The sequence below is a fragment of the Petaurus breviceps genome, unplaced genomic scaffold (genome assembly GCF_028583685.1).
Source record: "Petaurus breviceps papuanus isolate PSGF00001 unplaced genomic scaffold, PetGlider_PUasm1.0 306, whole genome shotgun sequence".
Taxonomy (NCBI): domain Eukaryota; kingdom Metazoa; phylum Chordata; class Mammalia; order Diprotodontia; family Petauridae; genus Petaurus; species Petaurus breviceps.
The window spans coordinates 88,031-99,958 of NW_027186063.1; the positions used below are offsets into that span (position 1 = coordinate 88,031).

The 11,928-nt window shown below is 38.7% G+C and overlaps 1 protein-coding gene across 1 annotated transcript; it reads right to left on the reverse strand.

The window, feature by feature from the left end:
• Window positions 1–632: 632 nt before the first annotated feature.
• Window positions 633–1,577, reverse strand: LOC138167797 (olfactory receptor 52K1-like). Its single transcript, XM_069096758.1, has one exon. The coding sequence runs from the start codon at window positions 1,575–1,577 to the stop codon at window positions 633–635; it is 945 nt and encodes a 314-aa protein (XP_068952859.1).
• Window positions 1,578–11,928: the final 10,351 nt, after the last annotated feature.

The window sequence follows — 11,928 nt, forward strand, 5'->3', positions numbered from 1 at the left end:
ACAGGAAGAATTGTTTCTTCTTCAGAGACAGTGTATTAAAAGTATATTAAAGACTTCTGAGCAAACTGTGATCTCTTGGAGGGCAGGGACAGGCTGCTGTCCCTTCCCTCCTCACACCTGGATCACTGTGAACACTTAGTACCTAATGAACATATGCTCCTGAGTGGATAGACAGGACATCCATTCTCTTCTTCCTTCCTAGAGGAGGTCAAAAGGTCATTAGAGGAGAGAAATTGGGCCTGTAACAGGTAATAAAAAGCTAGATTTCCATAACTCTTTACGATTACTTCATTAATTTGAGCTTTTTGGTTTTCCATTTGGGAAATATTTTTGTGTCTCTGTTTTAGGTGTGTGTTTATCCTCTCCTGTTCGTCTAAGATTCACTGAGGGACTTTGCCTTATCAGTGTTTGATCAGTATTTCTCAAAGGGCAAGGATGCCAGTATTTGAATCAGGAGTACAGACTATTTCTGTTCATGTAATTGGAGACCAGTCCCCAGAGAAAGCAAAAGTGTTTCCTTTCCCCCTTCTTCCACTTAGGGACCAAGTTCAGGACCCGGGGTGGGAGGAGAAATGGGAAACTCTGTCCTGCCTTTTCCCATACAGTCCCATGATCAACTCACTGGTTCCCCTCTAGATTTTCTTTCTTTGGAATATACCTAGGACTCGTTCACGAATCTGTTTTGTTTTGACTCCATAGATGATGGGGTTGACCATGGGTGGGAAAAGCAGGTAGAAGTTGGCTGCAAGGATATGGACATGGGGGGCAGCATGGCGGGCCACCCGGTGCATGACTGATGAGATCACAACAGGTGTGTAGAAAGCTAAAATGGCACCCACATGGGAGGCACATGTTCCAAAGGCCTTGTAACGAGCCTCCTGAGAGGCCAGTCTCAGCACTGCCCTAAGTATCAGAGCATAGGAGAGGACCACAAAAAGCAGGTCTAACCCCACTATTACCAGAGCTACTGCAATTCCATAGATATTGTTGAACCGTGTGTTGCCACAGGCTAGCTTCACCACTGCCATGTGCTCACAGTAGCAGTGGGCAATCACTCGACTCTGACAGTAGGGAAAACGCCGGAGTAGGAAGGGGAGAGGGGTCATGAGTGTCACTGCCCGGGTTATAGCTGCCATTCCAATCTTGGCAATGAGTGGCTGTGTCAGTATTGTGGCATATCGCAGTGGTTCACAAATGGCCACAAAACGGTCAAAGGCCATGGCCAGGAGGACAGCTGACTCCATAATTGAGAAGGAGTGGAGGAAGAACATTTGGGTCAGGCAGGCATGGAAATTGATCTCATGATCCCCAAACCAGAAGATTGCCAGCATCTTGGGAAGTGTAGAGGAGGAGAGGACAAGATCAATGGCTGACAACATGGCCAAGAAGAGGTACATGGGTTCATGGAGGGCAGGATCTGTCCGGATGATGAAGAGCAGAGTACAGTTACCTAGCATGGCAAGGGTATAGGCTGAACAAAAAGGGATGGAGATCCAGATGTGCAGATGTTCTAGTCCTGGGATTCCCATTAGCAGGAAAGTGGCTGGATGCAGGGAAGTGATATTGGAGGCTGTCATGGTTATCCTGAGCTGAGCTTACCTATGACTGCCTTCTCAGTGATATTTTACCATTAAAAGATTTGATAACTCAGACTCTGACCTTACAATTATGAGTACCTTTTTTTGGTCCCCATGATGCAACCTTATGGAAATTAGAAAATGTTTGACCTAAAGGAAAACAAAACAAAACAAAATTTAGAATATATTTCCAAGATTAAATAACAAGGCAAGAAGTGCTACCAGGCAGTGTGTGCTAAATGAAAAATGAGAATATGAATATTAAGTTCTGCATAAATTAAGAGGAGCAAATGAGCATTGAGTGTTGGATAGGTCAGGGAAGATTTACCGGAGGATGTGCTACTGTCATACTAATCTTCTCCCTGAAAATATAAAATTACTCTATCTGTCCAACATGAAATGACCCCCTGTTTCAAAAACCTTGATTTTAAATATCTGAATAGTAAGGTTAACATGTATATAAGTATCTAATGAATTGATGATTACTAATGTACTGCTTTCTTGCCCTGAACACCTTCATGAAGTGCCAATTCTGTATTTGTAAACCTTTGTGGGTTTTTGTTTCCAGTCTGGAATGTTCTGGTAAATGCTGACCAACTAGATCTTTTAAAAAATAGTACACATGGTGAAATTTTGGCTTTAACCTGAATTATTCATGTTTTCTCCTTCATTTTCAAAGTCTAGATAATCAAGAAAATATTAAATCATACTTTCTTGTTATAACATTTGCCAACTTCTGAGGTGTAAATGCTTACACTGAAATTTTAACAATTGGCTCTAGTGAAGCTGGTTTAAGCTGGCTTCAGACCACCACTTTTTCTAACTCCATTGAGAAGTTGGAGATTGTTTGTGTGAACTCCTTTACTTACATATCTGTTCCCCAGAAATGTGGAGGACGGCAAATAGTACTAACTTTATATGTACACACCCTGAGGCATTAATAATCAATTTGTTTTAGATTTCTCAAAATCCCAAGAATTAGATCTCATGACCTAGTTTTTTCCTAGTCCTTACCATTCCCTGAGGTGTATGGCACCTGTGAGCTCAAATAGCAAAGAAGCCCCTAAACAGTCATGAGGCCTCTGATGGCATTTTTCTGCCAAAGCCTCCTGAGGCGCATAAAGCCACTCAGTATCAGAAGATGGATCACTCAGAATGTGTGATCTTTATCCAACTAATGATCTCCTCTTCATCCATCCTGTTCAAGGCTTAGTATATTTCCAAGGGCAGGAATCAGGGGCCTCCAAGGCTTCTGCCACCATCTTTGAAGGATCTGCTGTTTGTCTGATTTTTCCTGCATATCTTTGGAAGAAATCTATTCCTCTCCTAATCCTGAGGGGTGTGTTGTATGTGTCTTCCTTCCAGAAATCTCTTCAATTCACTAAGGTGACTATAACTCATTGATGAGTGAAGGTACACATATAGAAAAGATTAGAGTGAGTATTAGAAAAAGCATTTATTAAGTGGCTATTAGAGTTCAGGCACCATGCTTAGGACCTAAAGCTAAAACCAACATTGTCCTTTCAAGTTACTCATTCTTAGAGAACAGGGCATATACACAGAGAAGTGAATTAGGTAATTTGAGAAGATCAAGAATATCAACAGCTTATGGTGTGTTCAAAGAAGGTTCTGCCGAGGTGACACTTGAGGTGAACCTTGAAGGGAGTTTGGGATTCCAGGGGACAGCAGGGAAGAGGGAGAACATTCCAAAAATGGGAGGCAAGTGGGAGATGGAATATTGAGTTTGGGAAATAACTTGGGAAATGATTTGGTTGATACATGATATGTGAAGAATTGTACATGTTGGGAGATCTACATTTGACTTCTGACTGTGACGCTTACTAGTTGTGTGCTCAGTCTCTTAACATCTCAACTTTAATTTGATCACTTTTAAAATGGGGATGATCACAATCGCTCTGTACTCTTCACAGGATTGTCTTGAGGAAAGTGCTTAGTAAACTTAACAGTTTTAAAGAAATAGGAGTCATTTATTTAAACATTTATTTAGTACCAACTATGTGCCAGACACTGTGCTAAGTGCTTTAGAAATATTATCTCATTTCGTCCTTACAACAATTATATGAGACAGGTATTATTATTTTTCCATTTTACACCTGAGAAAGCCAAGGCAGACAGAGGTTAAGTAACTTACCCAGGATCATGCAAGTAATAAGTAAGGCCAGATTTGAATCCAGGTCTTCCTGATTTCAGGCCCAGTGTTTTACCCACTGCATCATAGTCGAGTTGGTACATGGACAGGAATCTCCCTTATCACATTCCCAACAAAGTTTTTTGGTTAAGGATTTCCAGTAAAAAAGGGACCCCACTCGCTGTTGAGGTGACACATTCTACTTCTGGACATCTCTCATTGTTAAGAAGCTTTTCCTTCTATGCAATCCAAATCTGCCTCTCTGGAAGTTCCAGACAGTCATTGTTTCTCTTTCTGCTGTCTAGGTAAAACCCAGAAGTTAGGGGGCCTAGGGCAATGAAAGGAGCACTATACCAAGAAGATCTGAGTTCAAATCTGGCCTCAGACACTTAGTAGCTATGGGACCCTAGGCAAGTCTCAAACTCTCTCAGTTTCATCATCTGTAAAATGTGAAAAACAAAAGTACTTGCCTCCTGAGGTTGTTCTGAGGATAAAATGAGATAATATCTGTAAAGTTTTTTGCAAACTTTTAGTGCTAAGCTCCAGCTATTATTATTATTAATGATAATTAATAACAATGGTAATAAAAATAAACCCAACAAGTATAATCCCCATTCCACATGATCATTCTTCCTGTACTTGAATTTAGGGATCATGTCCCCTGTAATCTTCTTTTCCTAAGCTATCCAACTCTAGTTCTTTAAACTGATGCTTATATGACGTGATTTATAGTTCCTTCACCATCCTGGTTGCCACAATTAAGCTTCTCAGTGTACTTCCCAAAAGGTGGCACCCAAAAGATCAAGAAATATATATCTGGGGGCTTCTAGGTGGTGCAGTGAGTAAAGCGTCAGCCCCGGGAGGACCTGAGTTTGGTTCCGGGCTCAGACATTTAACACACACACACACACACACACACACACACACACACACACAAAACAACTAGCCGTGTAACCTTGGGCAAGTTACTTAACCCCAATTGCCTTCCAAAAAGGGCAAAATAAATAAATAAAGTGAATTAAAAAAAATATATATATATATATATCTGTACTATGAATATAAATGGCTTGTCAAATAATTAATAAATGAATAAATAATCTGAGTCCACTCTGATCATACCTTCTGGTCCTTCTGAACTCAAAACCTCAGAGATATCAGTTATATTTCCACATTCTTACTTGTCATTTTCCACTTCTCTGTCTTATTTCACCAACTGATCTTTAGCTCACAGATACCCAAGAACGTCTCTTATTTCTTTGATGCCTTTCATGGGACTCTGCATACAGTGGATATTCAATCAATGTTGTTGACTAACTGCAGGAGCTCTTCATTTCTTAGGCATTGCAGAACCCTTAAATTCTCCAGCTGGAAAGAATTGTAGAGGTAATTTAATCTAAACTTTCATATTAAGTAATGAGGGAAGAGAAACCAAGAGAGATGGAAGTTATTTGGTCAAGGTAACTTAACAAATTAGTGAAAGAGTCGGGGTTTTAAGCCTGGTCTCCAGGTTTACAGAACTAATAGCGTTCAGATAGCATCTTCACATCTATGTCTCTACACCTGTTTTTCCTTTCTTCCTTTCCCCCTACCCCATTCCACTAGGACATAATTTTTGATATCTGTACCAATTTAAATACTATAATGCTTAAGACGCACTAGTGGAAAGCGAGAAATGAGAGAATCTGGTTTGGTCTATTAGTGAATGGAAAAAGAACATGCATTTATTAAGCATGTACTGTGTGCTAGACACTGTGCTAAGAACTTTATAGCTATTCTCTTTTTTCATCCTCACAATAACGCTATGAAGTAGATGAAATTATACTTCCTATTTTACAGTTTATAAAACTGAATCAGATGGAAGAGGTGACATATTGAATGAGATGAGGAAGAAGGGAAAAATATAGGGATGGGTCATCAGGAGGGCATTCCAAGTGGGAAGAACAGATTTGGAGGGGGATAAGGCACAGAGATGAAGTGGAAAGACAATTAGATGAGGAGTTAGGAAGTTAGTGGCAATTAACACTGGGGTAAGAATAGAAACCAATTAAAAGATCTCTTTAAATCTGTTTTCTTATCTGTATAATAGTATAATAATAGCTAAAATTTATGTTCTGTTTTAAGATTTTCAAAGTCCTTTAAAATATTATTTCATCTTCCCATTACTACAAGTCTAGGAGGTAGAGAGCTATTATCACCCCATTTTACAGATGAGGAAACTAAGGCTAAGTTACTTGCCCAGAGTTGCACAATTAGCAAGGACTTGAATCCAGATTTGAACTCTCCTTTATTTCAAGTCCATAATAATACTTATACCACCTTATTACCTACCTCAAACTTTGTGTCTGTGTATATGTATGTCCATGGGGAGGGGGAGGGGGGAGAGAGAGAGAGAAAGAGAGAGAGAGATCCATTTGTTAACTTAACAGTGCTATATAAATATTAATAGTTCTAATAATACGGGCTGTAGGGAAGAAAGTTTTCCTTGAAGGAAAAGAAATACAGAACAATAAGAGACAAAGAGGAAGGTGTTGAGACTGAGGTAGTACAGGATGATTAAATGAAACCTAGGATGAGTGGTTCAGCTTTATTTCTAAGCACATTAAATCTATCTCCTTCACAGACCACACACAAGCTATTGATCATATCAGTAAGGACAGAACAATAGACTTTAAGCCTCCCAAATACCCTGTCTCACAAAATAGGCTCATCTCCTCCCTACCTTGATCCTTTAAAAGAAGCTCAGCCCTGTCACCTCAATCAGCCCTATATAGACTATTGGAAGAGACCATAATTATCCTCCTTGATGTTATCTTTCTAGGCATGTAATGAGCTTCGACTGATGGTACTTCACCACCCTGCCACCCATGTCCTTCTAGAACTCCTAGTCCCTGATTATATTTCCTCTTTATCTGACTAATATTCTTACCCTTAAGACCTGGAGCTCGGCTTAGGCTGTATCCACAGGATCTAGTATCTATGAATGGAGTTTGGAGTTGTCCTCCTCTGTGCTTTCCAAATACCACCTGAAGAAGAGGGCAAAGAGTAGGAGGTAGGTCCTAAATCAGTACTTCCCCTACCACTGGCCTCTTCTAGGAAGTGAAAGGGAGCAATGAAAGGTACCTATGTCCCCAAGGAAAGCCTTTAGGGAGACTCCAGGGCAGGACCATGAAATGACTGTTTATAAGGCCATTAGGGACCTTGTATTTTTCATTTCTACTGGGAATGATTAGGGGAAGGGTAATTTAGTTGAAAGAGTTAGGGAGTCTGAAGAACTGGGTTTTAGTCCATTATATATCTCTACTAAATTCCCTCCTGATCTCTCCTCTTCACCTCCCTCCCCACACAAAAATTGCACCTATATTCACAGAATTTCAGAGACAGGAAGAGACCCAAAGTTTAGCTAGTTTACCCTGTCCTTGAACATAAATCCCCTGTACATCATCTTAACAAATAGTCATCTATTTTTTGGTTGACTGATACAATGCTTATAGCATCATATGATTTAAAACTGTAAAGGATGATCTTGTAGAGAAGGCAGTAGGCCCAGAGTACCGAAGTGAGTTGCCCCAGGTTCCACTTCTAATAAAGTAAGAGAATCAGGATTTCAAGTCAAGTCTCCTGTGCTTTTTCAATTATACCATTTTAGAGACAACAATATAAAAGGCCAGTCAAAGGAAGTGGAGATGTTTCTTTTGGAGGAAAAAAAAATATTTAGTGGAGAATCAATAACAGCTACAAGATGGCTGTCATGTAGAATAGGTATGTGACTTGTTTATGTTGTTTCAGAGGGCAGAACTAGTAGGAATTGTTGGAGCTTAAAGGGCAAATTTAGGCTCATTATAAGAAAACCTCTCCACCAATTAGAGCTGTTGAAAACTGGAATCGGCTGCCTTGAGAGGTAGTGAATTCCCTCTTATTGGAAAACTTCAAGTGGAGTTTTGTTATAGATGATTTCTAATGAGGCTCATGTTTAATTAGAATGCTCATCTATTCACTGTGCCACCTAACTGCCCCATTTCTTATTTATCAGAGACCTACTATCTGCAAGGCATTGTGCTTGGAAGGAGAATGCATAGATTTAACATGGATATTGGGGAAGCTAGGTGGTGCAGTGAATAGAGTATTGACCCTGGAGTCAGAAGGACCTGGGTTCAAATCTAACTTAGACACTTGACACACTTCCTAGCTTTATGACCTTTAGCAATTCACTTAACACCAATTGCCTTGCCTTCCCCCCTCAAAAATAAAACAAAAACCAAACAACAAAAAGGGACAGCTAGGTAGTGCAGTGAATAGAACATTGGGACTGAAGTCAAGAGGACCTGAGTTTAAATCCAGCCTCAGGCATTTAACACTTATCAGCTGTGGGACCTTGGGCAAGTCACTTAACCCCAGTTGCCCTGCCTTCCCTCCTCCCCCCCAAAAAAGACAAAAAACCCACAGATATTGTTCTCTTAGAGCTTATGATCTAATTTAGGGAAAACACAAATGTAGAAAAACTATAATTTCTTGGAGACTAAAGAGAACAAGATGGAAGTAAAGAGCTTTGAGAAACTTGAGGAGGAAGAGATTAGTTTCACTCAGGTAGGTCTGGAAATTTTATGGATGAAGTGAATCTGAGTTGAGCCCTGAAGGATAAAAAAAAGAAACTTTAATTGGTGGAGTTGGTTGGGGAAAACTAATGAATATTTAAGGGGACTCTAAGTACAGAGGAAGAAGATAGGATGTAATCAGGCAATGGCAAGTCATCCATTTTTTTTTGAACATGGTATACATATAAGGGGACTAATACAAGAAGATGGTTTGTAGGCACAAAAGTGTAAAGAATTTTGAATACCAGAGGCAGGACTTCTTACTTTATTAATTATTAATTAATTCTTCCTTTTTTCAGGACTTTAGACCATTGCTCTCCACAATTTAACTGTGGGAACCCCTAGACAAGCAATTCTCTGTTTGAGGCACTTGACTCACATCTGCTAGAAAACCATAGTGCATGAACCCCCACCAATGAGTTTGCTTTCATGAATACAACAGGAATTTATTAAGCTCCTACTATGTACCAGACACTGTTCCAGGTAAAGTGGGTAGAAATATACCAAAGAAATACTCCCAGCCTTCAAGAGATTTACAAACTATTAAGGGAAATAACATGTGTGTATGTATCTATACATATATGTCATACATGCTGTGTATAATATATTAGATATATCAGTCTATATTGATGTGCCTGGTACAGAATAGGCAGCTAGCACATGCTAGCTATTATTATTATTAATAATAAGTGTATATGACTATTTATAATGGAAATTTATATAATGCTTTATGATTTGCAAAGTGCTTTACATAAGTTCTCACTGGATTCTCACAACAACCTAAAGAATTAGCTGCTATTATCATCTCCATTTGTTGTTGTTGTTTTGTCATATCTAACTCTTGTTGTTCCAGTTGTGGTTTTCTTGCCAAAGGTAGTGGAGTGGTTTGCCATTTCCTTCTCCAGCTCATTTTACAGATGAGGAAACTGAGGTAAACAAGGTTAAGTGACTTGTCCAGGGTCACACAACTAGTAGGTGTCTGAGGCCAGATTTGAACTCCTGAAGAGGAGTCTTCCTGGTTTCCTGGTACTCTATTCACTTCACCAACTAGTTGCACTATCCTCATTTTACATATAAGGAAACTGAGTTTGAGAGAAGTTAAGTGACTTGCCCAGGGTCATATAATTAATAAGTGTCCTAGGTATGTTCTGATCTCAGGTCTTCCTGACTCCAGGTCTAGCACTCTATCCATTATGCCATCTACCTTCCCATTTACACATATTTGTATAAATATGTACAATTAAATACAAAATGTATGCAAAATAATGTCTCGGGGAGGGCATTAGTAGGTAGAGCTAAGCAGAATACTCTTCCTGTATGAGATGGTACTTGAGTTGAGCTTTGAACATATTTAGGCATTCTATGAATCTAAGGAAAGGATGGATGGAGAGGGCCATCACCTGGGTACAGAGATAGGACCTGGAATGTTGTATACATGGAACAGCAATCAGATTGGTTTGGTTAAAACATAAAGTCCATGAAGGAGAGCAATGTAAAATAAGCATGGAAAGGTAGGTTGGAGCAAGATTGTATAAGACTTAATTATCTGGGTGGCTAGGTGGTGCAGTGAGTAAAGCGCTGGCCCCGGAGTCAGGAGGACCCAAGTTGGGTTCTGGCCTCAGACACTTAACACCCACACACAAAAAAACTAGCTGTGTAAGCTTGGGCAAGTTTCTTAACCCCAATTGCCCTCCAGAAGGCAAAAAAAAAACCTTAATTATCAAAAAAATAAAATTAAAAAAATGCAGATAATCTGCTTTCTTTTTGTTTTCCCTCTTCCTCTCTCCTGATAAGAAAAGAAGATAAACAAAGCCCCTGTTATCATTGTGTAGAGTAAATCAGAAGAAATTACTGCATTGGTTATATCATAAAACCACAACAATTCTTAATATTCTTTTTTTAAAAATCAAGTTCCAAATTCTTCCTCTCCCTCTTCTTCATCTTTCTTGAGAAGGCAAGCAATTTGATATAGTTTACATATGTGCAGTCATGAAAAACTTATTTCCAAATTAGCCATGTTGTAAAAGAAAATACAGACCAAAACAAACAAGAAAAACACAAAAGCAAAAGAAAAATGGGTTTCAATGTGCACTCAGACTCCTTCAGTTCTTTCTTTGGAAGTGAACAAAAATTTTCATGGTAAGTCCTTTTGAATTGTGTTTGGTCATTGCCTTAATCAGAGTAGCCAAGTCTTTCACAATTGGTCATCATTACAATACTGATGTTACCATGTACAATGTTCTAATTCTGCTCACTTCACTTTGCATCAGTTGATATGTCTTCCTAGACTGTTTTATTCTGAAACCATCCTGCTCATCACTTCTTGTAACATGATAGTATTTAACCAAAATGGGAATGTAGGTGGCACAATGAATAGAATAGCAGGCCTGTAGTCAGAAAGATTCATCTTCCTGAGTTCAAATCTAGCCTCAGACGTTTACTAGCTATGTAATCCTGGACAAGTCACTTAACCATGTTTGCCTCAGATTCCTCATCTGTAAATTGAGCTGTTGAAGGAAATGGCAAACCACTTCACCACTTTTCCAAGAAACTCCCAAAAGACAACATGAAAAGTCAGACATGACTGAAAAATGAATGAGAAAATTCCATCAAAATCATATACTATAAACTGTTCAGCTACTCTACAATTGATGGGCATTCCCTCCCTCAATTTCCAATTCTTTTCCACAACAAGAAGAGCTTCTATAAATATTTTTGTACACATAAGTCCTTTTCTTTCTTTTTCTCTTTCTCTTTCTCCTCCTCCTTCTCTCTTCTTCTTCTTCTTCTTCCTCCTCCTCTTCCTTCTTCTTTTTCTTCTTCTCTCTCCCTCTAAATCTCTTTGGGATACAGACATAATGGTGGTATTCCTATGTTAAAGTTCTATAGAACAGTTTTATAACACTTTGGACATAGTTATGAATCATTATTTAGAATTGTTGAACCAGTTCACAATTCCATCAACAGAGCACTAGTGTCACAATTTTTCATATCTCTTCCAACATTTGTTATTTTCCTTTTCTTTCATTTTAGACAATCTGATAGGTGTAAGGTGGTGCCTCAAAATTGTTTTGATTTGCATTTCACAACCACACCAACATTTTATTAATATGCCTGTCATGTCACAACCCCTCCAGCATTTATTATTTTCCTTTGTTTTATCAGTTTTGCTAATCTGATTAATGAGGTAGAAACTCACAATTATTTTCACTTGCATTCCTCTAATTATTAGTGATTTTGAACATTTTTATGTAGAAATTGATAACTTGGATTTCTTACTCTATAAACTGTTTGTTCATATACTTTTACTATTTATCAATTGGGGAATAGCTCCTAATCTTTTCTAATCAGTTGCTTATATATTTCTAAAATGAGACCTTTATTAGAGAAACTTTGCTATTAAGATTTATTCCCAGTTGAGAGGATTCTAGGAAGAATGTGGAGTGGGTCAGAAAATTCCAAGATCTCAAGATTTTCCCCCACAAAAGAGATAAAGTAGCATCTTAGGATGAAGAAAGTGTGGACAAAAATAAATAAGAACAGGAGCACAGTTGGGGTCATCCTGGGACAATTTGGGATCAGAAGAAAAATCCCAGGATGAAGAATAAAC

Excerpts from the sequence above, each read along its gene's own strand:
- LOC138167797 (XM_069096758.1), bottom strand. The coding sequence starts at position 1,577 with ATGACAGCCTCCAATATCACTTCCCTGCATCCAGCCACTTTCCTGCTA.